The sequence below is a fragment of the Gallus gallus genome, chromosome 4 (genome assembly GCF_016699485.2).
Source record: "Gallus gallus isolate bGalGal1 chromosome 4, bGalGal1.mat.broiler.GRCg7b, whole genome shotgun sequence".
NCBI classification, from domain to species: Eukaryota; Metazoa; Chordata; class Aves; order Galliformes; family Phasianidae; genus Gallus; species Gallus gallus.
In genome coordinates, this window is record NC_052535.1 from 15,325,211 (window position 1) to 15,353,127 (window position 27,917).

Consider the following 27,917-nt stretch of genomic DNA (forward strand, 5'->3'; position numbering starts at 1 on the left):
ATCATCAGGTTCCAGCCCACCACCACGGGCAGGGTTTCCAGCCTCTAGATCAAATACCAGATAATGTTGTAAGGTATTGATATTTGATATCAATATTATATGTAGATAAAATCATTTATATTGTATGACTTGCAAAGATTTCCTAGTAGAGCTTAAGTAATCCAGCATTTGTTTATTTGAAATAGACCAAAAATGTAAATTAGAATAGTGTTTTACATTAATCTTCCAAAATAAATATGGACTTCAGAAGGAATTTTAGTTGAATATAGCACTGTTTGACAGGAGAGTATACTGAGCAAAGTTACTGAAAGAGAAAATACTGACCTCTGTAAAAGCACAATAGATAAAGGTTTGCTGGTAATGCTCCCACCTTTCCTTTTTACATTGATGTTTGAAACTGGATCTTTATATTCTCATAAATTTTGCTAGAATGAAGTTCTTTACAAGTGTTTACAAAATGTAGTCACTTTGGTCTTAAAGCACAGGTTTTTATTGTTGTAAAAGTAGAAAAAGATGTTCTGCACAAAGTTCATATGAAGTCTTTACCTTCCTTGTGGCCTATATAAAGAGCCTGCACAGAGGTTGTATGTCATTCAGCGCAAATGTTACTTGCTTTTGGGAAAGAGTTGAATGGCCATATTCCCTTTCTCAATATGGCTAAACTTGACTATGCTGAAGAAAAAGCAGAAAAAGCAAGTTGGCATTGGGAAATTGTTAGTATTCTAATTTCACTATTTTTCCTGTCTAAGTGATCTAGGAATTACAAGATAGAAACTGTTAATTCATGTTGTATGACTGTAAGGGATTCAAGTGAATTTGAACTAATGTGGTACAAGGAATATAAAGGAAACGTTTAATGGGACCTGTATGAACACATTGGACTATTTGACTGTGTTAAATATAAGAAATTTGTCTTATATCGTTACATGATCATAATACAAATCCGGCTGTATTTCATGTTCATTGAGGCTGTTCAAAATGCATGGCCTAAGACCTCTGTTAATTTTTCCTTGGAAGTGAAGCACTGTATTTTCAGTGCAGCCCCTAAATGATGATACTCTGGGTTCATTCTACTCTCAGTGTTGGCAGTCTGGTATGAAATTCTAGTCTTGACTATATCGGGTTATATCCATACTAACTAATAAAGGGCTCAGAAGTCCCTAGCTTTGTACTTTGCTTAGTTGTTCCCTCCTATCTGGATGGATGTCCTGTGGCAGGGAGGTTTCGGGAGGTCTCTGAGTCTCTCTTGCTTAGTATGTGGACTTTGAGTCCGTGTGACCTTTAGTTTGTAAGCTTTCATTGCATTATAATCTTTATGTTGCATAAGATCACATGGTTTGTAGAATTCTTTGGAGATGTTTGAAAATTTATGTTCTGGAGGATTTACTGAGTATAAGATGGAGGGGAAAAACTGAAAATATGTGGAGTAAAACTATAAAGTAAGGGCAAATTGGTATTAAAGATACTTTCGTAATTTAGTGCTCTGACAAAGTGCTAGAAGCAAAGCATTTTGCAAATATAGTAAGCCATCTAAACACCAAGCTGTGTCTGAAGGAGCAAGCGCAAAGGAGATTATCAAAATACAGCACAAATCTATGCCTCAAGAGAGCAGTCTCATTTACATTTTTTTAATATATTTACCTTTTCTCTTAATGTATCACAGGATAAACAAAAGGAATTCAGAGAAATACAGCAAATAATGATAGACTTGGAAAGGTCATTAGGACATCACAGAAAAAAAATAAGTCTGAAGACATGATCTCATAGAATCAAGTCTGGAATGGAGCGAAAGGGTGCAAAGACTTGCACATGATCAATAAAAGTATTAACTTGTAGCACTCTGCAGTACTAAGGGCTGTATTTAATTCTTAATTTGTCTGTTTAGACCCAGTACATGCATTTCATTGTAAAATTGAATTTTTTTATTCTGTGGTTTTTAACTGTAGTCTTAAGGATTGAGCTTGTCATCTCTGCAGGATGTTTCCCAGTTCTTCAATGCCCATTTATGTGGATCGGACACAAGACTCTGGGCAAGATCCTTCTGTCAGACATGCCTTACTGCATGGTGCAGAGTTACCTGTTCCAAGGCTTTATTTTCATAAATAGGATTGTTATCATTCACCTCTACTTAAGAAAAAATTACTGATTGGTTTGAAACTGAGTAGTACTATACCCACAGAATATAAACCTACACTAACATCTCTGAGCATATGCTGCTATTTAGTTCATTAAGTAATGACTTGCAAGCTAATTTTTGCTCAGCTGAGACATGTCTGGTAGAATAAAACATACCAATAAATAATGAATTTAGGAACTGAAAAAATTAAAATATTTCGAAAGTACTACAGGTTAGATGCAAACCTTTTAAGGTTCATTACTTTTTAATATATTCTCTCTGATATACTTCACTTAGTAACAATGCAGGCTGTTGTAGTCTTGTCAGTGAATGATAAAACTGTTCAATTACTCTTTCTTACTTCATGGATCTGAGAACTATAGTAAAGTATGCTTCAAAACTGTTAGGAAAATGGTTTCCAAAGTCCTGGCTTGTTTTCAAAAATAATTGCTGAGTAGCTGCTAGTTGATAAAGTTTCTTATTTCATTTTTTTGCAAGACTCTAAAGCAATTCTGCTGCATCTTTAAGATAAGGAAGGCATTTTATTGTGACGTGGGGAAAGTAAATGTGAAGGCTTTTGTTGTCCATTGGTTTATGCCACAGAACAGCTGGTCAGTTGCACTGACCAGAATGGCAGCACACAGCCAAGCAAGGCCAAGGAAGGGAAGTTCCAAGTGGATGACCTTTCTTCTTGCTCTAGGAAAGAAATGCTTGCTTACTAGAAGAGAAAGATATGAATTATGGTGTTCCCTGGAGGAAAAAGCAATAGCAGGAGAGCTCAACAGCTGGAAAGGAGCTATTTAGGTCTGCACTCTTTAACTGTAGGATACTGAGTCTTGTTATTCCACTGCCACAGAGCAAGTTGTATTGATTAAGGGCCATCCGAAGGAATGAGTCAGAACTAAAGATGAAGAAGCATTCAGGACAGAACCAGAACTCCTATCAAGCTTAAAAGAAAGGAGAATGAGTAGAAATCCTTGAAATTAGAGTTTTCCTCTTTTTATAGCAAGCATCAATACAGCATTCTCTCCTTTGGATCACGTACATTGAGTTTGGGAGATGTCTCACAAGCCAAAAGATGAACAAATTAACGCTTGTTGAAGAATGAAAGAGAAATCCTTAAAAGGGAGGACTGGAAAGAAGTTTAAGTGCAGTTCGTGGAGTGGACAGGCAATGTGTGAGTTAAAGCAGATCCAATATTCAACAGGGAAGTGCAAAGAGAGCAGAATGTCGTATTTATGGCTTCAGGAAACATAGCAGTTCTAGACATGCTCTTGGAAATGAGAGAACTCTTCACAAAAAAAAAAAAAAAAAGAATAGGAGAATGAATTTAAGTATATTCTGAAGAACCCTTTCTGACTGTAAAATAAGGAAATAAATAAAAGCTAAATTCATGTGCAGGTGGGAACAGTACTTCTTTGACTAGAAGTCCATCCATGAGACCCAAGAGCACCTCATCTGGCTTGCATACTGCTCAGATGAGACTCTGATCTGTAGGATATCATTGTAAATGGAAACTGAGCTGAAATCATGTTTGTCGATACATTTTTCGATTAATTCAAACTTCTACTCTGTCAATAAACACATTGGAAACAGTGTTATATTTGCATATCATACATAAACTTTGTTGTCTAAAAAATTTGAAAATCTAAACGTTATAAGCAATCATTAAAAATAAAAGCAGGTGTTCTCATGGATAGGTGGCATTATGCTGCAATAGGATAAAAATTTACAGTGAAGTTAATTTCTGTATTGCTCTCATACACTGGAAACCTGGTAACTTTAGACAAATTAGTTTGTGTAGTTCCTCTTTTTAGGTATTTAAATGGTTTTCCCTGAAATTATTTTACAGAGCCTACTGTTTAGTCAGGGCCCTGCAGAATCATGACTGTGCAGATTTAGATACCATGCTGTTTTATATTCCAAGCAACAATTTTTGTGGTATAAAAATAAAGTTAATGAGATGTAGACTTAGTTTCAAGGAAAATAAAAATAACTTTGCTAAATTAGGAAGTCTGTAAAAGCTAATTGGAAACCCAGGCCAGATTCTCAGTTTGATGAATTCGCAGTGCTTCACTGAAGAGAGGTCTAATGCAGGAGACCTGTCTTCATATCACCAGAATACTTCAGAATGTGATGTGAGGTTTTCTTTGATTCAGTAGCTGCAGGAAGGGGTGACAAGTGTGATAATTAAAAAGGAATCCCCCTGGAAATCTGGTGCATTAATTCACTGTGAGAAATAGCACTGGGAGATACTATGTACCCCACCGACCAGAAATACTTCATGGTTCACAAAACAGAACCAGCCTATTGCACGGAACAAGCTAAACTATTAGTCAGAAAGTGGTACCTATTGTCAGTGTAGGGGCAGTAAAAGGGGAAAAAAGAAATTTCAAGGTGTGTTGCCATACTGATTCCACAGGTTTTTCCCATTTACCTAGCAAAGCAGTCACCTTGGACGCTCAACATTTACTGCAGAGCTTTTGAAGTACGTTATAGCATCTATCTGTGTTTCCTAATTTTCCTGTAATTTTCTAACTGACAGGACAGCAGTAAGACCATTGAATTGTTTGTCATGCAAATTGTAGTATGTGTAGTAATCCTGCAAATCTTCTGTAGACTGGATACAAGATTGGGAAAGTCACTGATCAAATACTTGAGGATGCTGGACGTCAAATGATATGTCTAAAATTTCAGTAGCTTCAATTCTAAAATAGCAGGATACAGGATTTACTGAGATTAATTATTATATGAAAGTACCTTAGCAGATTATTTCAGAGCTCCGGACTGTTGACTCCAGTGATTTAATTTACTGAGGCCTCCAATTTTCTAATATGCTTAGAAATGCTTTTCTGGTATATGCAAACTAATATTGCAGTGTAAACCCTAATGCAACTGTAAGAATGCTGCCTTGATAAAAGATCAATGAAATTAAAAGGATTAAGCCTGGGCCAAATCCGTGACAGCTTTGCTTACCACAGCATAGAGAAGCTTATGTGGAGCACTAAACAACCTTGTTTCTCCAATTGGGGTAAATCGTGGCTGTCACAGAGAAAAAAGTGCTGTTTTTCTGCCAGCTACTCCAAGAAGGGAAGGGGCATGCTTTCATCCTTCACCTTGAACACAAACTATGTCATAATTTCAGGAAAGCACGTGTTGTAAATGAGTAGCAGCAGCAGTTCCTCACAGGGAATTTTTTCAGGCTCACATGGGGTAGGGCCACAGGTGCCCATGCACCACGTCCCCATCACCCATCCCTGCCTGCTCTGTGGTGAGACCCCCGGGCTGCCCTGCCCACCCACCTTCAGCCTCTGCGGGTACATGGGTCATTCAGACAGTCTGTGAGATGGCCTTCTCCCAGCCATCATTTCACAAACGCGGTACCATTGTAGGTGAAATGTGTTGACCTTATTTTATAGGAAGTATTTATTAGGTGGTAGGAATTATTTGGTTATTTCTCTCTTGATATGAAGTGCCGGACTAATTCTTATATTGTGTCTGTCTTTCACTGCTCTTCTTTACGTGAGATTTATACCTCATGAAATCAGTTGGTGTATGTGCAGCAATTCAATGTCAACTTGATTTATTTATTTCCCCCAAAATCCTGGGACAAATTTAGTGAAAGTTATATCTTCTTTTTCTTTCTTTTTTTTTCCTTCGGTTGATCTAACTACAGTGCTGAAGAGTGTGTCTGTATCTAATACTCTTCATTTCAGTCGAGTGTTATATCTTAAATTATTTCACATTGCGCTAACAGCTTACAGACACCTGAGTTAGCGTGATCAGTTGCACAATGCTCACAGTGCTTTAATCCCATTAAATCATATATCATCCCCATGCTCTCCCAGTGTTTTCCAAGCAGTAAGCCCCCAGGTTTTCTCTCTGTGTTGTTTCAGACATGCCGGGGAGCCCACACAACCAGTTCACGTTCAGACCTCTCCCACCACCGCCTCCACCACCACATGCGTGCACCTGCACCAGGAAACCACCGCCGGCGGCCGACTCTCTCCAGAGGAGATCAATGACAACCCGCAGCCAGCCCAGCCCTGCTGCCCCAACACCCCCCACCAGCACACAGGATTCTGTGCATCTCCATAACAGCTGGGTCTTGAACAGCAACATACCTCTGGAAACCAGGTATGGACCAACCTGCTCTACACAGCTTATCTGAAATGTTAAAGAAAGTGGGGAGAAAGCCTGACACTGACATGAGAACATGAGGAACTGCAAGGTTACCATGCAAAAGCGTTTTGATTTGAATCCATGTTGTGTAGCCATGTGTGGTTTTTTTCACTTGATTCATCTAGCTTGATAGAGCTTGTAAAAGCATGTGTTTTGCAAAGCTGGGGGAAAGACTCATCTTCTTAGTGCACAGATTATGACTTTGAAGGTGTGTGCAGCAAAGACTCGTGTTTATGTACTTATATGACCATCCAACATTCTCCCAGGGATATTTTGTAATCAGCAAGTAGTAGTTTTGTTTAATTGGTGTTCTATGGCACTTCTGGTCTTGGTCAGTCTTCAGGCTTTGGCTTCCTGATGAGAAGAAACAGCAGGAAATAATATAAAAATAACATTTTCATCAAGGTGTATTTAAACATTTTATTGCATGTACATACAAAGAACACCATCTGATAATAGAGAAGTTATACAGGTTGAAGGCATGTATGGAGCATGAAGAGCCTTACCTTTCGGAGCTGGCAGAAGGAGACTTCAATTTCAGGTTCAGTCACAATTTACATTAATAATATATTCTGTAAATAATGGAAAGCAAGTGCATTCTGTGTCCAGCAAACCTGTGAATCAGTTCTCAACATTCTGCCTGCAGAAGTAGATGAACATCTTCTTCTGCCATTTTGATCATATGTTTTTTTTGTTCCCGGTATTACCTAATTTGTTGGCTTTCAGCAAATCTGTGTTTGCTGACTTGATACTGAACACAAACCCTTGATTTTCTACTATCTTTTTCCACTTCATTGTGAGCAGAGCATCAAGTTTAGACTAGGGTTTCCTTTAGGTCTTGTGAAGTTGTAGTTGGTGAAACACATGAATCTCTGACGTTCTGATCTGAATCTGATCAAGAGAATATAAGGTAATACGTAAATAAGTGTTTTCTTGTTTATATACATATATCCAATGTGTTTTGCCATTTATCACAATTATCACTGAGACCTGCATTTTTTCTTTTATAGAAATAAGTTTTTATTTTATTACATAGTTTAATTTTAGTATGCATCTTTAAACACTTAACTGCTGCTAATCAGAAGTGTTAAATTCAGTTTTTCTTCACTGAAAGATTGTTAAGTTGGGATTGAGGAATAAATTGATGCATTTTACAGGCAAACTTTCCTTATTTGTCTTAAGGATAAATCACAAAAAGAATGAAAAAGGTTGGAAGATTTCCTCCAAAAGGGAACATAAGGAAAATTTTAGTTCAACTAGTCCCTCATCTCAGTGTGTTTCTTCAAAATAGAATCAGAAAGACAATGTTATTTTTCAAATGTTTATATTTCAAAATCCTTCTTAACTTCATTTATCCAAATTTCAAAATAGAAATGTGTCTTTACATTTGAGTCAAAAGAGAATATATTTATCTTATTGAACAAGAGTAGTTCAGGGGGAAAAAAGCAATAAAGGAATAATAGTGAAATAATATACATTGAAGATAATAAAAAATACAAGTTTCAAATATTAATACATCAGTAATATCATTGAAATTCCATTGCTTTTTAAATGCACTTTAAAAAAATCAATATTCAAGAGATGGCTAGGATCAGAGCTTCTGTTTACATAATCTTTATAAAGATAAATCTCTGCCTCTTGTGATGTAACAAGCTTATCTATCCCTACCTTCTGCTGCATGAAAGGTTTTTCCCTAGGCATTCTGTGCCAACTGAGTATCTTTTGGTTTCCTTCAATCAACACTTAAGTAGATCTTAATTAGCCTTTCTGCATCCCTGTTCGATATTTTCTCTTCAGACCTCCTTGCTGGGGAAAGTACTTTGCCATTTTAAATCTTCTGTTCTATTTTTTCCCTTTTTTTTTTTTTTTTTTTAACTTTTACAGATTTCATACTTCTCATAAGGTGCATTTTCTAGTGTAATTTCTAGGTGCCTACTTACAGCTAAAATCTCTGTAACTGGATACTGATGAAAGGGCTGTGCAGTGGACTAGGAATTCAGACTGGAATCCATACTGCTGGCTACCCTTTGGCAATTCACTCCCTCTGGGAATTTCCCAGATTCCTGACCTCCAGCAGTTGTTTCAGCTGTTCTGTGCACCCTCTGTTAGCTGGCTGCAGCCTCTCCTGAAGGTGACTGAAAGGCATCTGAAAGGAGAATCCGCAAGACTGTTCACCAAGATGTATCTGCAGTTTGTGTGAGAACAAGTGACATAGTAGGGGAACATTGTAATAAAGAACATTTGTGGTCACTGCTTCTCAGAAGGCTGTAGTACACAGCACAGCTTTAGAGAATAAGAAAGGATAGTAGCTTGTTTTTTCCTGTCTTTAACAGAGAGTGATTCAGCTAGAATTGAATAAAAACATTGGCCTAATATCTGGATTCTCTTGCCTTCCTCCTGCATTGATGTTTATCTGTCCATTAAAAATAATCCTGTAAAATAAAGGGCAGCATGTCAACAGCAGCTGTATTTCTGTGCTAAGTCTTTAACAGTACAAAATCTACCTAATATGTGCATACTAATACGTCTAAGTAGATTTTTTTTTGTAATTTGGAACATTTGCAATCAAAAAGAAGATTTAGAGACAGTAATTTATTCCCTGCTGTAATAACTGGGTGGAAATCAGAATGCACATGTTCAGCTTTTCTATTCAACCATATCTCCTGTTAATCCATAAACAGCACATGTGTTTGCATGGTTTAGCTACAGCCACGTAGTATTAGAGACTTTTCAGACAGAAAAAGATTCCCTAAAACTAATCGTGTGACTCTAAATCCTGTTCACTCTGCATACTCAGAAATGAGGCAAGTTTATGAGGCTGCTCATAATGTGTCGTGTTTATGGAAAAGAAAATTCTGTAGTTCTGAAAATGTTTAACATACTCTGATGGGGCTTGTTCAGCTTGGAGAAGAGAAGGCTGCAGGGAGACCTCATTGCAGCCTTCCAGTATTTAAAAGAGGATTATAAATGGGAGGGGGATCAACTGTTTACTCAGATAGACAGTGACAGGACAAGGGGGAATTGTTTTAAGCTCAAGGAGGGAAGGTTTAGATTGGATGTCAGGGGAAAGTTCTTTACAGAGAGTGGTGAGATGCTGAAACAGGCTGCTCAGAGAGGCTCTGGATGCTCCATCCCTGGAGGTGTTCAAGACCAAGTTGGATGGGGTACTGGGCAGCCTGGTCTAGTGCCAGTGATGGCTCTGCCTGTGGCGGGAGAGTTGGAACTTGATGATCCTTGCGGTCCCTTCCAACCCAAGCCCTGTGATTCTATGATTAGAGATGTATTCTTATGCAGTTGGTCTTTGAAACCTACTTCAGGCTGGAAGAGTCTGTAGTAAAGACATTTACTGTGATATACATTTAAAGAGGCTTTTTGTAGACTAAAACTTGGTTATATTTTTTATTTAAAAGGGCAATTCAGAAACTCAGTTTTGTGGGCTGATCCACAAAACATTCTTGGCAGCACCCAGCTTACTGGCCCAACTATTTACAAAGGGGAAGGGCGGTGGCTTGTGCAGGCTCACACCAGCCTTTGGCAAAGCCAGGAAGAGTCCAGAGCTCTGCCACTGCCAAGTTCTCTGCCCTCCTGGTGGGCAACCCAAGTGAAGGCAGGAATTAGGAAGGCCTTAAATCTTCCAGGTACAAGTCATAGAGTAGCTGTGGTTGAAGAAATTGAAGAAAAACTGTACAGTAGCTGCAAAAGATGTAACAGCTCACTGTGCCGACTGACCATTGCGCGGCCTTCAAATGCACATGCAGACTCTGCCTATACGCATGCACACAATTGGAAAAACAACTTATTCATTACTAAAATGTCTTACGAACATGCAGTAATTTCATTCTGTCACACAGAAAACTAATTTGTAAGTATTATGAGAAAAAGACTGATAAGACTTTTCGCACCACAGGAAAACACAGGAAACATTGATTCTCTTCTTCAGAATAATATTATTGGGCTCTTAGATAAATTGATTTCTTCTACTCCCCCAGAATAAGTACTCGCAACCTATTGCCTGTTCTCTTCCTTTTCACTAAAATAATTGTTTTTTTCAAGTTTCATAGATACTTTGCTCTAATGTTTCAAATCTTATGATTTACATTGTCATTATCTCTGACAGCCCCATCTGAACATAGCTTACTGCTTTTTATGGAGTATATATTAAATCCTGACAGTTCAAAGGAGTGTTTTTCATTTTCTCCATGCTCCATTAGTTGACTCAGTGTTTGTTTTCATAAATCTCTAATTTTTCCATTTTTTCTTTTCTCTTTTTTTTTATTTTCAGTTCAGTTAAATTCCAAAATAAGAAGAAAAATGTTACATCAAATATGTATTATTAGCTTACATTACTCCTGATTCTCCCTGTAGTATGTTAAAGACCCCCCATAGATAAACATGCTTATTTTAAGTAAAGTTTTACATTTAAATTATTTGATTTTTTTTTTTCAGTCTACATATCAAAAATTACTTCATTTTAATTTTATTTCAATTTGTTCATAATGCTATATTGTGCATTAGTATTTTACATATTTGCTTGTCCCATCCTTTTTTAAGTCAAAATTTTTTCTGGTTCTTATGACCCATTTAGCAGTGTTGGCAGTAAGGTTAATGCTGTGCTGAATGGACTGAAATCTCCCTTCAATGCACTGGCAATGAGCCAAGCACTGTGAAAAAGACAGCTTAATTTAAGCAATCTTATCACCACGGTAATAGCCTCTCTAAAGGTACAGTAAGGTACCAGACCATGAACCTGAGATTCAATTATCATTAATATATATAAAACTTAGAAATACTAGAATAATAGGAGAAGTATTTGGGGTTCAAGGCAGTTGTGACTTTGCCTTACTATTCAGCAATATTTCAGAGCCCTAAAGTTTGATTGTGACTCTGAACGCAGACGTTTTGAGAGTTTCAGAGTTTAAGTTTATTGAGCTCCTCATGGAGATGGTATCATTCTTTTTTATATTATATATTTATGTGAGGTGCATGTTTAAGGGTCTGCGTTTCTGTTTTCCTAAAAAGATCATCTTGTTTGTGATGCATTTTAGAGTAGGGGAGATCTTAGCCACTATCACTTAGCAATGGAGATATTCGGTGCTATGGTTTTCCCTTGTTCTTTTTAAGTCAAATTCATAACTATTCATGTTCTTCAAAAATACGTTGATAGCCTTTCAAACCACAGAAACATGTACATACTTTCTGTTCAAGCTGTAGTACTGCTAAAAGCAGAAATAATTACAGAAAAATGCATATATAGGAACACACAAACAAACATTTCAGAGTGAGCTCTTGAAAATTTGTTATTTCTCCTTGGTCTCTTGTTTGAGTATCCTGTGAATCTGGCCCCCAGTGAGGAGATATAGAAAGTAATTCTGTGCCTTCTTTGTTTCCCAGTTCAAGTTTTCAACAGTGAAGAGAATGGCTTTTATAGCTCCTGAAGCATGCAGGTGGTGGTGATCATAAACCACCAAGCAGTGAGACAATTATTTGACCAGTGCAATTCAGTAGGAACCTGTTTGTGAATGGAGCCTTCCCCTAGGTTAAATGACCATCCTCGTGGTTATTCAAAAAATAGAAATTCGGGGAACTTCATTTATGATCCTTCCAGCATTGTTTGGTACTTGCTATTTTGACATTTCTCTTGTAATTTGTCATTTTATACTTAATTAAACAATAAATCTAACCAGTCGAGAGACTGATCATATTAAAAACCAACACGTGGCAAGGGGTTTAAATCCAGTCCAACTCCCGTGTGGTTTCACCATGCAGAAGATCTGAAAAAATTTAAGACTTCTGAACTGTAAAAGACGAATTGAAAGGAGTAAATATGACAATGAACTTAAAATAAAAGCTGTAAATATGACCTTAACTTTAATAATGCACGAATGAAACCATTCTTTATAGAAATAAAAATGTAAACATTTGTCAGCTACAGTAAATTACAATTTTAATGTCAGCAGCTATGGCACTTGAGGGTCCTTCTTTTGAAAAATCTGAGATCCAGTCACTTTAGTCAATGAGGCTATTGCTCATGTACTCTCCTTCAATGTTTATTTGGGAAAAGCTATGGTTTAGATTTCCCTGGAACAACATGATTGTATATATGTATGTGTAAGTGGTTTTATGCTTCCTTAATGCAGTATCTTGGGCTGTCATGCTGCATACAGTCTTTGCTCATTATTTTGAATAATGGAAGAGTATAGAAAGTAATAAATAAAAGTAAAGATACGTTGTTATTTTATGGTCACCAATAAGCAAGAGCACCTGTTATATTTCTAGTAGTATGTTCATTTACAAAATGTAAAAACATAGTATTTTCATTTACAAAAGCAGAAAGGGACTAGAGTATAAGTCTGGAAGGAGAGAAAGAATTCCAGATTAATAAAACAGGTCTAAGCTGATTTGGAGAACAGAGACTATGTAGCAGAAAGAGTCACAGATCTGCAGAACAGCCTATGATTTTATTTGTGAAAGAAGCATAGATATGTGGAATGTTATTGCCCTAAAATGTGTATCTATTCCCTGGCTTGCTACTTCTAGGAAATATGTTTTGGATAACTAGATAGCATTTTCCATAGGAAATATGATACACCTCTCATCAAGTAAGAAGTGCTGATAGTATCATTTGTCACTGTAGATTTACACCTTGGCTTTTGACCCTACAGATATTTGGACATAGTCTCAGATGTAGTATTAAATACAGGTGGAATGTTCATTAGTACTCATAGGAGGAAATTCATGACAAAGAGAACCATGGGTGTCTGTCTACTTCAGTGACCTCATGTTCTTTTCTTTTGGTCTAAGTCATACTTTTAACCACAGATTATAAGCAAAAATAAAATTACAATATTAATATATTTATCCTTCTGACTTTGTGGTTTCAAAGTACTCTGCAAATATTACGATTCTTTACAGAAAATCTGAAAATATGTATTTATAAATCCTGTATTTATATAATTATTGTCCCAGATTTCTGCCAGGGACTTCAAAGTCTCATCACTTGTTTTGCAGAGCTGACTTGCCTGCAGCAACAACAGGCAAGTGAGTCAGCACCATGTCGCTTCTGTTGTTGTGCTGTACTGAAGTGCTAAGTAAGGGACACAAATACATCCTTTTGCATCCAGAGTCACAGGGCAAGGTTTTCAAACACTGGGTAAACTAAACAGTAGTGAATAAAGGGAAACAACTCTACATGAATGATTTAAAACCAAGCCCTGCTCAAAGAGGAAATTTTAATAAAGCAGTTGTACTCCCAAAGACAAATCTCTGCTGCCCCACTGGGATTTAAAGGTATTTCAATTATACACATAAAAACAGAATGATAAAATAAATTAGATAAATATGGTTTGTGGCCATTTCCCTCTTCTTTGACCCAGGAACTTTGTTTTCTCCTACCGTTCTTATACACAAAAACATAAAGCAGGCTTAGCATTGCACCAGATAAAATTATGGGTCAGATTTTATCTGTAAGTCATATCATATAATTCCCATACTGTTTGCTAGGTTGATTTTAAGGAAGCCAGGATGATTAGTGTATCCTTCTGTGTTAAGTAAATGTGCTGTTTTTATACTGTATACTTCCCTTAGCATAGCTGTCACATCTTTATACTAAACTGTTTGCTAAATATGGGAGATAAAGGGATGATTTACAAACAGATGTCCATATTCTGATCATCATATCTGTTTAGAAATTTCCTCTTTTTTTTCCTCTCTCATTTCTGGCGTGAAATAGAATAGATAGAAAATGAGTAAAGAGCAATTTTCTGCTTCTTTCCAGTGCCACAGGAAATACTTTTCTAGAAGAGTCAGGTAGTAATGGGTTTGTTTGGTATTTGCCAAGGTAAAAGTGCAGCTGTTTCAGTTCCAAATCCCTTTTAGATACCAACTTCACATATTTTTTCATTTTGGCAAAAATCAGAATTGCTCTTATGTATCAACAGCTATGCCTCCAAAAAATTCCCCTTGCGCCTCTTCTGGCATCTAAATCAAAGGTACTGCAGTTGCCTCCTTAAGCATTGGTACAGAGACATTATATGTATATATAATAAAATCAAATACAGGTATAGAACATACTCAAAAAAATGTTGAAAAAATTTACATGATCCAACTGAAGATGACTTAGCTTTCCTACCACTACTTACTTATGCAGCAACTTATTATGCTTTTCATAACTGTTTCTTTAATATCTAATGCATACAGGTACAAATGTCTATCTATTCAGTTTAGTCAGGAGAAAAGCAGACTGATTTTTTGGCCAAGGTATTGCAAGATTTCATGCATTTTTGTTTTTCTTAACTCCTGCAGCTTTTCAAATCTGTATTTGTTCTTCATTTCTTCTCTTGCAAATGTAATTGTTAATGAAAATGAAAGAAAGCATGTTACAGATACAAGTGAAGGTGAATTTCTAGGCCCAGAAGTGCTAGGGATAGGACAAATGCATAGAACTTAGAGAAGTGGCATCAAGCCCTTGACGCAGTTGAGGGACATTACTACAGTACTGGGATATAAAAATATTTTCTCAGAATTTAATTAAGGAATTCTGTGTGGGATTAATCTAGTTTCTGCAATAGCATTACCACCCCGTGAATTCTCGTGGGATATTGCTTCATATGTAGCTCTTGGAGGACTCGCATTACCAGGTAAGAAGCTTGAAATAAATAATACATAACAAAACATCCAGATAGAGAACAGTGTAAATAAATAAATAAATTTCTATTCTCTAACATTCTCCTAGATGGGAATTCATCATTTTTCTGTGGGCTGCACTCTTGGAGTTCTGTGCCATTCTGCTTAAGGTTTAACAAAAGGACTTAGATGATGCTTCCTTCCAGAAAGCAGGCTATGCTGTGAGCATCAGGACTGAGAAGCCACACTGCTTACAGCATGTTACCTGAGCTACCCGGTAGCTCCCTTCCATCCCTCCCTCTCTCTCCTACACATATCAAAGCAGCAGTTCGGCTGCATTTGGCCGTTGATCAGCTGCTGCCTGTCCTGCTTAGGAAAATGCAGAAGCAAAGGACTGAGTTTGCAGACAGTTGCTCATTGGGACTTTGGCTCCAGATCAAGTTGTTGACTTTTTTGTTTGATAGAATCTTTTTCTTCCTGTTATTTTTGATTGAAAGAGTTCAATGGTTGGATGCTTTATATTTGGAGAGATGAACAAATGGACAGATAGGTGAACAGGCATGATGATTGTGAAGGGACTTTACTTCGTGAATAGGTGCAGATTATGTCTTGCATTTCTCTTCTTATGAGAATATTATATTCTTGGTTTTGAAAGTTTTTGATGTTTTTGTGAGCGCTTTAGAACTTCCCCACTTAAAACAAGTGATAATATAATATGTTCTTTAAATTCTCTGATTTTTTTGTTTGTTTGTTTCAGTCAAGTTAAAAAAAAAAATTAAAAAGCTTTAGCTTTTCTCTTTGATCGAATATTAAAGCACATGCCAGGCTGCAGTCACATATAAACTTTTGAACTGCAGTTTTTATTATTTTGCTCCTCAGAGGGAGCCTGATTTTATGGAATTGATAGCAACAGTTTAGCATGTCTTAACAACCTTTGGGAGCAGCAATGTGCTTAGACAGATGAGGAGTCATCTGAGTTTATGAGAACATAGTTGCAGTCTAGCTTTGGAAATTTGTCTTTGTGCCACCAGTGTTTTTCAGATTCTGTCGAAGTGTCTTTGGACACTCAATAAACTCTCTCAAAAAAATTGGAATGCATAAACAATTGTGATTTTTAACATTTTCTCAACAGTATTTCTCTGGTAGCTCACTTTCCACCATAATCTCAGTTTTATTTGAACAAGTTAGAGCTATGTAAATTCTCCTCTGTGTCAGCGTATTCATCTGTCTACAAGGGTATGAGCTGGATCCAGCATCTGTCTGCTCTTCTGCTATTGAAGAAACCCATCTGCACACTAGTATTTTACCATTAGGCTATGAAGCCACATTTTTAAATCCTTGTGCAATAGAATGAAAATATTCTTGCCTATTGATTTCAAGTCTATTAGAGGATTAATTATAACTTAATAACTTCATAACTTCTGGTTCAGCATTTCCTTGCCTTTACCTCTGATACCTTTCAGCTGTGCACTTTAAAGGTCAATCAGTGCTGCCAATATCAGACCATTTTGCAGTAATTTCCAAAAAAAAAAAAAAAAAAAAAAGGAAAAAATATCAAATAAGCACATTTCCTTAGGTTATTCCTTAATAATGTAAGGCAATTAAATAACTATTAACTGATTAATATATGTAATCTTTATGTGTAGATGTTGTTATGTACATATGTGTATGTATTATATATCTACATGCATGGTATAATAACACATTTCTTACTTTATATGATGAGTCAGCTCCCTAGAATATCACTAGGAACTTTGAATTTTGCTGCAATGTTCTTGTCCACTGCAAGTCCAAATGATTACGTATCTTGTAAGTGCTGACTAAAAAGTAAGACCTCATGGACTTTCAAAAGCCTTCATGTGTGACAACAGAGCACTGAAACCAAAATAACCAACTGTATTCTGATGGTGTGATAGGAGCAAAACAGAATTGTGTAGTCCTGGAGATAGTGCTGTTATTTCTTGGAATTTATTATGTTCCTATAGTTGAATTTAGAGTTTTTGAACTCAAATACTCAATATAGATAGTATTACCATGTTCAGAGCATTACCGTCTATCAAATAAGGGCTACAGAATATATATCTACAACAGCAGAAAAGAAAGGAAATATGAATCAGCCTTGTATAGCTTCTGGATGCTGTGCTCCATCGAGTTCAGTTGTCCTTTTGTTGGCTGAGTGCTGCTTACTTGTGCTAGAAGTATGAAGCAAGAATAACTGGTATTCAGTGTAAGTAACACAAAATTTCCTTTGAATCCTGACATACAGGCACTGTGAGTGCAAGCTAGCCACTATCCTTGTTTACTTTCTTTTTTTATGCAACTGCCTGAACAATGGGCTTTTTACCAGATACAACTGCTCTGCAGTATCTTTTGATTTTCTATAATCTGGCATTTTTGAGAACCATAACCTTTCTTTTAAAATGTTACAATAGAAATACATAATATCATACTCTTTACACCTTTTCAGCAATTACCTTTTCAGGAACATGTATTTACAATATTCTTGAAGTCAAATGTCACACTATAATAATGTTTCATACTCTTGAGTGTTTGATCCCATGTACTTCACACTATGAATGTAGTACTCTGGACCAGTCCAGTGCTGGCCAACTGTCTCAAGCTGAGAGGTGCGCCTGGGGCTTCTGGCTTGCAGACATCCCAGTGCCTGATGCCAGTCCTTCACAAGTCACAGTACCTGGTTATACAGAAGGGCTACAGAGACCCAGGCTGAAGCAGCACCTCAGGGGCAGTCCTTGTTATGCCAGCTGTGTCGTGCCACCACCTCTACACTTTTCACCTCTGCTTCAGGCAGAGAGCTGAGATAACACACACCTGAAGCAGCTTAGGGAACGGCAGGAGACCTGAATGTGCCACTGTCAGAAAAGAGTGCATTTAAGAAATTTAATCATTCATGTAAGGAATGAAAGACCAAAGAACATCGGTGTTTTCAAAGGAATGTTTGGTGTGATCAGTCCTGATTTTGTCCCTTTTTGCCATAATTTCAGAGTGCACATCACTCTGAGTTATTGTTTCAAATTAAACACTCTTTGCTAATCCTCTCAGAGAGCACTTGCCAGCCCTGAATGCCGTCCACCTTCCTACAGGAAACCGATTTGTATTTCTGCACCAGCCTCCATGCTGCGCAGGCCCGTTTCTGTACCTTGTTCTTTGTGCTAATGTGGATGCTCACTATTTTGTCTTGAAGTCAATCAGTCCTCCAGCCTTCACTGAAATTGGTCTCCAAATGAATTCTTTCTTAGCATGATGAGAATCACTGTAATAAGCAAAAACATTTGATGAAAAACTGCTCTCAGAATAACTCAGTTAAGAATACTAGAGAAATTGTACTTACAGACAAAAGCCTTTCAAAATTTATTGTACTTTTGATTTTCTACTACATAGACCTTTATTTATTTTCCTTCTTTTTTTTTTAATGTTTTGTTTTTTTTTCTAGTGACTGTATTCTGGAGAGAATCCACAATAAAAACAAATACTTAAAGTGGGGGTGCCTTTTCCCTTTCTGCCTGCTCCTGGAGAGACAAGCATAGCCAGCTGTGTGTCTGCAGACAGAGCAGGTGCTGCAGGCCAAATCCCTATCCCAGGCACAGCTGTGCCAACAGCGCGGGGCTGACACCTCAAACTGCCCCATCCCTGCACTGCTCTGTGCTCCTAGGCCAGCAGCTTAGGAAGTGTTCATCTTGTTTTTGTTGAAAAGCTGCTGGAAATCTTGCTGGGTGGTTCAAAAGTCGTATATACTTCTAGAACAGAGAATGTTTGAATATACCTTTTCCTGACTTTTGTATTTTCTGTAGATGCATGCACTATTTATCATGCAATGCTTAATAGTGCCTTTTGCTCTTACAGCACAAATTGGTTTTTACAATTTGATTCTTTGTCTTCTTTTTGTAGGCATTTCCTATTTAAACATGGATCGGGGTCTTCAGCAATCTTCAGTGCAGCCAGTCAGAACTATCCTTTAACATCCAATACTGTTTACTCTCCACCTCCTAGGCCTCTTCCTAGAAATACCTTTTCTAGACCTGCCTTCACTTTTAGCAAACCTTACAGGTGTTGCAACTGGAAGTGCACTGCTCTGAGTGCTACTGCCATTACGGTTACGCTGGCGTTGTTGCTGGCCTATGTTATCGGTAAGCCTCTCTTTCTTTTCTATGCTGAGTTATTCATTACCTTTTCTGCTCTGCTGTCATGCTTGCTTTTACTTTGATACAAATTGTGTTTTACTAATAATGTTTGCCAAGGGATGCTTTGTGAATTCTGGCAAGCAAAATGCCAGGTTGGCCAGAGGTTGAACATAGAGTTCTCATTAACTTACTACATTGTTAACCTCGATACTGCCTAATGCAGAAAGAAATACTATTCAGGATGACATATTTATACCAACAGAGGACTCCTACTGATTTTAATTGCTGTGATATTTTTCTTAAATTAAACATCTGATTTTCATATATAGGCTTACAACATTGTTACTCTTAAATGTTTGTTCTGAGCAGATATCTGTAACTCTAAACAGTATTTTGGTTTGCTACCGTAATTCATTTCTTCAGTCTGATCCATTTAAGTCTTTCATATATTCCCCTTAATACCTATTTCATTGACTAAAGTTGCAGCTAGCTCTAAAATGATGTAGTGTTTTAAACCACAATTTCTACATATTTTCTACAATATATTTTTGTCTGTATTGAATTTGTGTTTGAGAGGAATGTGATGTAGATTGAAGTGCACATACTTAATTTCAAACTCATGTTTGGTAAGCAACTAACTTTGCAGTTTTGTTGGCATGATAGATTGGCAGCATTTATCACTGTAGCTAGAAACTCCTTCCTTTTTTTATTTTTTGAAGGTGGGCTTGGGAGTTGGTGTGATTAAAAACATACATGAGAGAGAAATGTTTTCCTTACTGTATGGCATTTTGGCTAAACACCAATTATAATGTTTTTTTCAGTCTGAATAGAAAATATCCTAAAAATATCATAAAAAGTTCATTTTATCAAATGTTTCCAGGTGAGCAGAAGCCAGAGCATCCCCACCATCTTATGGTGTGAGTGGGAACAATGCTGAGTTTGCCCAGAAGCTGATACATGGTAAAAGTGGTACGGATACTGAGATACAGCTCCACACAGAAAAGCAGCCATTGGTTTTCTGCATTCCCTCCATAAGTGTCTCCATGATGAAAATTATGGTGAAAATTCCAGTCAGTTCCATTTCCCGCTGTATCTTTTGTCCCGTAGTGACAAAGTTCTTGTTGTTCCCAGTGAGCTGCTCATTAGGAGGGGTTTTTTTCTGACATCCTGATCTAATGCATATGGGAAAGCAGATTTGATCGTTTCTGGTGTGTGATTATTTGAAAGCACCTGAGGATCCAGTAAGCTACATTAATTGCAGATTTACATAACAGCTGGTGAACATATGCCCTCGGTTAGGACTGGCTGTATAATTTTTGCAGCCTCATCTGCTTGCTACATATATATCTCACCGACACTGCTTCTGTTTAATCTGAAGCACTGTGTATTTCATCCCTGCTTCAATTTCAGTCTCTGCCACTGAACAGGTTTTAACTTTCTTAAGATGTTCTGCTGTAACTCATTAGCCTGAGAAGTCTGTAAGTGCTCAATATCACTAGGAAGTTAAAAAACTCTATATGAACTGCCTATAGACATGTCTGTCTTTCTATTGACTTCGTAACATAAAAGTATAACGTGTTTTCTTGATTTAGGCAGAACTGGGTAAAATTAATGTACCTTTGAATTGCATATAAATTATTGGTACTTCTAGTTATATTTTAGACATAAAAACATAATTAGGAAAACATGAATTGGAATTAAGGTTAAAAAACTGTGGCATATTTACAACAGAAACCCCGCTTTCTACATTTTGCAGCCTGGAGGACAGGAAATTCTCTGAACCAGAGATTCTAACTTAAAGGATTTTCCAAAATGCCATTATTTGCTCTTATTTTCACCAGAATTTTTTTTTCCCCATTGCGTAAGTTTTTCCTGTAAATTTGGATGTTAGTTTGTTTATTCCAGATTAATATTCTGCTGCCCATTTCTGGTTGGTACATTTAAATGTGTTCATGATCTATGCTTAATTCTTTCCATTTGATTAGGTACGGATACCAGCATACAAACTGTTTTCAAGGTTCAGTTGCTATGTAGGGTTTCATATTTTGCATTCCACATTAAGAATTTAAATATGAGTGTTTTATACAAGAGTAGGTGAATATTTGGAATCTGACAGCATGTAAGCTATGAGGTTAAAATTCACTGCAGCAGGTACCTTCTCTTTGCTTACTGTGCTTGACGCTGGGTTGGCTCTCTCAGTCCTTGCTCCAGAACAATCTCCTTCAAATCAGAGGGAGTTAGGGCTGAGCAATGGCTGCAGACCTGGGGCCAAATTGTACAGCAGAACTCATAGTAAACCCAGGGTCAGACATACCTGGGATCAACTCCCTGGTTGGTACTGGAAGAGTAAGGCAAATTTATTTTTAACATTATGTTTTATGGTATGATCTGCACTAAACTATAATGATCTGCAATTTCAAGCCAATTGAACGTAGATCAAAATTTAAGATTAAGATTTTTCTTCCCCTTATCAACTTAAATGTGCTTTCTCCAATACCTCGCATTGCCATTAGATGCCAGAGCAACATGTTACTGTCAAAGCCAAACTCAGATCTCAGCCTCAAGTTGGAATGTTCCCAAAGTCCTGGAAAATCCAGAGCTTCTTCCAGACCAAAAATGTGCAAGTAGCTCTTGTAGCTATGAAGAACTGAGACCTGCACAGACCAACATGCTCTTAGCTGTGATTTCTTTCCCGTCAAAAGATAAAGCATCAAAATACTTTTTCTCTTCTACTTTTCAACCTTTCCCCATTATCAGTAAGCCTCAAAATAAAAGCTTTCACCTGAGAACAAATACTTTTTCTGCATTTCCTCTCTTTTGAAGTACTAGTAAGTTTGGAAGAACAACTCTCTCTGATTCCATTGGTGCCCTATAAATCAGTGTTATTATTTGGTCCTTGCTGAAATAAATCTGGCTGCTATGTGGACAGTAAGAAAATTATGTATAAAACTCCATAAACGGTTGTACAACAACTGATTTATTGAACAAATTTAAGCAGAATATTTAGTATATCAAGTGAAAAACATTGTCATTTCAGCAGGAGTAATTTCCACAAATAAGTTTAAAAGTCATACTAGTTACTGCAAAAAATGCCCTTTTCATACAGCAGTGTTTGGCCTCTGTAAATGTCTTGAATTATATTGTACTGAATGAAGGCTTTAAAGTATTGTGCTTTAATTTTTCCTTCTGTAATTTCATACGTTTGACAACTTCAATGCACTCATGCCAGTTTCTCTGCCATCAGCTGTTTCAATCAACAAAGCTGGATCCATGTCACTAGTGTGGGCTCAGGTACTTCTGCAGATGGCACTTTCCAAAGGGGCTGGAAAGAAAACTGAGTTTTCTTAAATAACACTGGGAAAAACTTTTCAAATAGCTTTCAGATCTGGTTAAGTAGGATGAAAGCTAGCAAGCTCTGTGCACATATTGGTGGCCAAAAACTAGAAATAGATTCCTAATTATCAAATGAAAGATTAGACCATCTCTGTTTGATTCAATGCAGTTAATAGCCTCTCTGTTCATCTATTGGTCTGTGTTGGTATAAACATATAAAATATGTTACCTTTTTGGAGTGATGTACTAAATACACTCTTTTTTCAATCTCACTGTAATAAAAGCTTAAGCAGCCATCATTAATTAAAGAAGAAAAACAAGCTACATTTTAAGAGCATACATGGCAAATGCAAGATATAGAATTGTAGTAGCACTATTTTTCTGTAGTTTTCAGTACCCTGCCTTTTTTTTTTTTCTTCAAGACAATACAGTATTTATGATGTGACTGATCATCTAGTCAGTTATTTTTAGCCCATTATTAAATAGGAATTTTCTTCCATGATACCTTCCATTTTTATCAGCAGATGATTTGGACTTGCAAATCACTGGTCCTATTGATTAAAGGTGCTGAACTCCTACAGTTCCCATTGATTTCAGCAGGAGATGTAAATGTTCTGTGCCTCTGAAAATTGGATCCCATGTTCTTAAATGTAACCATCCCTGACTTCGAAATGACTATTTTATATACAAATGAATTCTCAAGAATGAATATGAAGTTGTCCCTATTCCTTGTGATATTATCTCTGAGTATGCACTGGAGATGTGTGTTGGGTCTTAAATTATATTCACACAGAGGGTGAAGAAATTAAAACCCCTGTGTTTGTTGTTGTTACCTACCACTTCTTACACTGTACAAGGCAGAGTGATGGCTTCAGGACTGGGAAAGGTTAGACCAAATTTTGAGGATATATGTATCTCAATTGATTATATTGGTTGCATAGCTTCATGCAATATAAAAGAGTGAGAAAGACAGAAATCCTTAACGTTGAGGGCTAGAAATTGTGCAAGAAAGGATCAAGGGGCTAACACACTGATTTTACATTGAAGCATGCCATGGCGTTGTGCATGCTGCTGGATGCTTCAGGTCTGAGTAAAAGCCATGCTGCAGATGTGCAACTTTGTAATGCTGCTGAACTCATCAGTGAGATTACTCTGGCTGAGACAGATCCATCAGGGTTTTGCAGCTGGAAACCATGGCCTCTGCTCTCTCCTGAGCCTGCATCCTGCTGATGAGCTTGATATTGTCACAGATCTTCAAGTACAATGAAGAGGAAGCCTGACAGCATTGTACTATTGTCTAAGATTAGGTTTTGTTTGTTCCTAAGACTAATGGATGGTTTACTAATGAAAAGTGAAACCAGGCTGGTCATTATATCTCCGAGTAGGAGGACTGCAGGAGAGGGGGGTGTTTTTGTTCTCAGGTATAAAAATATGTTGTGTATAAAGAAAAGACTGCTTGAGAATGAGGAGAATGCCTGAGAGTTAACACAGATTGAGCAACTATGTGGAAAAATCCTCATCTCCTGAAATGATATTTCCTTGGTTCAAAATTATATTAGCAGTCTCAAATTTTCAAATTTGTCTAGAGCAGAATGACACTAGCATTTTACTTACAAAATGAACTTGCAAAAGAACTCCCCTTATGTAGGAAATCAGAACCCTGATTCTGACTCTTATTTATATTCAGGTATTTTCACATCAATCCACCTTTACAGTGCCCAGCTGCAGTTGGAGAAATAATGCACCATGTGGCTTCATGCCACAGTGAAATCCAGTTTTATAAGCAGAACTTACTCGCAGTTACAGAAAATAAGTACTTTTCTGGCAGTCGGTCAGAGCAGGTGCAGAAAGAGTAGTCAGCTGCTGAGATACTTTCTACTGCAGCTCTTCTGAAGACTAGGCTTCAGGGGGATGATCTACTGAGATTTTCCAGAATAACTGGAAACAGAGCAGAAAGCAAAACAAAAGCCTTTAGTGGAGGTCAGAAATTTGGAGAGACTTCACGTATGCGGGATTTTTGTCCTCTGAAGTTTGTCTTGGGGACTGATAAGTACTTATTGCACAGGACTTTCCTGACATCTCTTCACTACGGAGAGCCTGTTTTGCACTGCAGCCAAGGCTCCTATTCATATTCTGCCAAATGTGTAGCAGAGGAGTTGACAAGCTGTGCTTACACAGAAGGTAGATAAGAATAAATTAAATTAGATCATTGGCTTCATAGCAGACGGTGGTTTAATCCAGTTTACAAAGTGAGTTCTGAAGAAAAAGAAATTGTATATTTGTGAATATTTACTTAAATGTGCAGCAGAATTGTGGAGACTGAGTTACTTTGTCTGGAAATATCAGTTGGTTTTGTTTAAGTGCAACCTGTTTATTTACATCAGAAGTAAAACCCCAAGCTTTGGTTTCAAATAGAGCCTAACTGGTTTGAATTACAACTGTACTGTGAAGTACTCCTCATGGAGAAGCCGGCTGCCCGTGGTTTGGATGGGCATACGCTCCGCTGAGTGAAACACTGGCTGGATGGCCAGGCCCAAAGAGTTGTGGTCAGTGGAGTTAAATCCAGTTGGTGACTGGTCACATGCAGTGTCCTCCAGGGCTCAGTACTGGGGCTGCTTCTGTTTAACATCTTTATAAATTATCTTGACAAGGGAGCTGAGTGCACCCTCAGTAAGTTTGCAGACAACACCAAGCTGGGAGGGAGTGTTGATCTGCCAGAGGGGAGAAAGGCACTACAGACAGACCTGGATAGACTGAATTGATAGGCCAAGGTTAACTGTATGAGTTTCAGTAGGGCCAAGTGTCAGGTCCTGCATTTCAGTCATAACAGCCCCCAGCAACCCTACAGGCTTGGGGAGGTGTGGCTGGAAAGCTGCCTGACAGAAAAGGGCCTTGGTGTACTGATGGGCAGTAGGCTGAATATGAGCCAACAGTGTGTCCAGGTAGCCAAGAAGGCCAATGGCTTCATGGCTTGTGTCAGGAATGGTGTGGTGAGCAGGACTAGGGAAGTAATCCTGCCCCTGTACTTGGCATTGGTGAGGCCTCACCACGAGTACTGTGTTCAATTTTGGGCACCTCTGTACAGAAAGGACATTGAGATGCTGGAGCAGGTCCAAAGAAGGGCAACAAGACTTGTGAAGGGCTTGGAGAATATGCCCTACAAGGAGCAACTGAAGGAACTGGGGCTGTTTAGCCTGGGGAAGAGGAGGCTGAGACGCTATTGCTCTTCCAGTACCTGAAAGGTGATTACAGGAAGGGTGGGGTTGGTCTCTTCTCACTAGGTGACAGGATGAGGGAAAATGGCCTCAAGTTGCCCCAGGGGAGGTTTAGGTTGGATATCAGGAAAAAACTTTACAGAAAGTGTTGTTAAGCACTGGAATAGGCTCCCCAGGTAGGGATTGAGTCACCATCCCTAAATGTGTTTGAAAACCATTTGGATGTGGTGCTCAGGGACATGATTTAGCAGAGAGTTTTTAGAGTAGTATGGTTAGGTTGCAGTTGGACTTGATGATCTTGAAGGTCTTTTCCAACCTGAGCAATTCTATGATTCTAATTCAATAGAGAACAAACGATTTAGAATATATACCTGTGCCACAGTTCTAGCCCAGTTCAGCCCTTTTTAAGCAATTAAGTAGCCAGAGATCTGCCTCTAGATAGAGAAAATTCCTTAGATGGCATAAAGCCGTATTATCCTTTTGTGTCCTTGTTCTAGGAAGAAAAATTATAGGTAGGTTAGAAGGTAGAGGTCTTTAATTTATCTTCTTCTTGCAAGAGATCTATTTTATACGTAAAAATTACTTTTTAGCTAAGAAACACAATAAATTAGTCAAGAAAAGCTCCGCACTGCAGGTATAATCCTCTGTATTCAGGACAGGTCACTTAAGTGCCCCTGAGCAGCTCTGCCATGCAGCCCAGGCAGGGCTAGGTGCCTGAGGAAGAAGCTTAGTTTCACCATGTTCACATGGTATCCTCCCTTCTCTTTAACTCCACTGAACAGAGAAGCCACTAAATTTAGCATCTGGACTGACATCCATAATGTATGTTGTAAACAAAAAAATATACGTCCACTCTTATACTGCAATTTTATCTGAAACTTTGAATTAAACAGGACTATTCAATAAAATACAGGTATGCTGGCACCCATTGCATAAGCTCTATCTCCAGACATTATGTAAAGAGGGTCAGAATTTGCCTTCAGTTATATTTGCCTGCCTCGAAGTCACCTCAGTGAGAGCAACGTACAACTCTGCTTGTGGCAGAATGCAACTCATAAATTACAGAGCGCCAAGTGATAGTGTCATGGTAGAGGGGTAATATACTGGAAGTTCAAGCAAGCCAAGAAAGAATGTCTTTTCAAATGAGATTTGAAGTAAGATGGAAGAATCAAGGAAACAGAAAGCAAGCTGGATGTTCAAGAATGCCAGGTAGAGAAGCATGGTTGCTGCGAGCAGTGACAGTACTGGCACTGTTTTTGGACAAGAGGCATGGTTTAGACCCCAGGGAGGGGATATTTTGGATTGATTCTCCTGGTGACTCACTGCAACCCTTGGTAGCTTTAAGAACGAATGTTGTTACCGTGAAGCATACTGAGGTTCCTAAAAAGCTGTAATGGAACCATGGCAGTAATCTCCACTTACCTCATAGTCTTTGGTTTTGCTTTGAAACTGTAGCAGTCCACCAGTGGTCTTAGACACCCCACCCGTAACTGAGGTAACTAAGTGATGCAAAATACAGGGTATCTGATGGTGGAATTTTTCTGGAATGCCAGGTGGCCAGAACCAAAGGGTTTTTTTGCATTTCCTATAGTATCAGTGTAGTCATCATACCTTGAGGGCTGTATATTTAAGGGAGCTTGAGCTGTATGTGCTAATGCATCTTTAGTTGTAACAATGGGTTTTGATGCTTAGTCAGAACATGCCCTCAAAAGTGCTGTTGTTATGGTCTGTTTGTATAAACATCAGTCTGGAAGACTAAACGTTGAGGACAGGGCAGATACCTTCATCAGAAGACAAACATCCCTACTCTTTACTCAGCCCAATCCTATGCTGGACAGAGGGCTGCTGTCACTAGCTGCTTGGTCTGTGGAGTGGAACCTTGTACTTGTGTACTGCACATGGGACCTATAGCTGAGCATCTTACAGGTGGATTTTCACTGTGGTAAATAATGTTTTGTCCCATTGTTTTTATTCCGTATCACTATCTGTGCCTCTCCTTGTAAAGCAGGAACAGTAAAAGCAAGAGATCTACTGGAAAAATCAGAGAGAATGACTCAAAAGGAAAGCTCATTTGAGTGTTTTAATGGGATTCTGTACACACCTACTTCTCAAGAGATTTGTGAGAAAGATTTGAAAATGTTATTTAATCTTATTTGGTAAAATACTTGTGTATTTTTAATATGATGCACATACGTTGCAGGAAACAGAGGTTTTGTATAAATTATGTTTACCTTACATAGAAGTATCAGAGCAAATATAAATGGAAGTCAAGGTTCTGTGTCTGCTAAATCCCTGCAGTAAGCTTCT

The 27,917-nt window shown here is 37.8% G+C and overlaps 1 protein-coding gene across 8 annotated transcripts in view; it reads left to right on the top strand.

Moving 5' to 3' along the window:
- TENM1 (teneurin transmembrane protein 1) overlaps positions 1-27,917 on the top strand; it is an 846,851-nt gene that overhangs the window by 688,584 nt on the left and 130,350 nt on the right. For all 8 annotated transcript variants that reach the window (NM_001397994.1, NM_001397993.1, XM_046939904.1 and 5 more), the window contains 2 exons: positions 6,013-6,253; positions 18,830-19,068. In NM_001397994.1, coding sequence (NP_001384923.1) covers positions 6,013-6,253; positions 18,830-19,068 — 480 coding nt within the window. The remainder of the gene's footprint in view (positions 1-6,012; positions 6,254-18,829; positions 19,069-27,917) is intronic.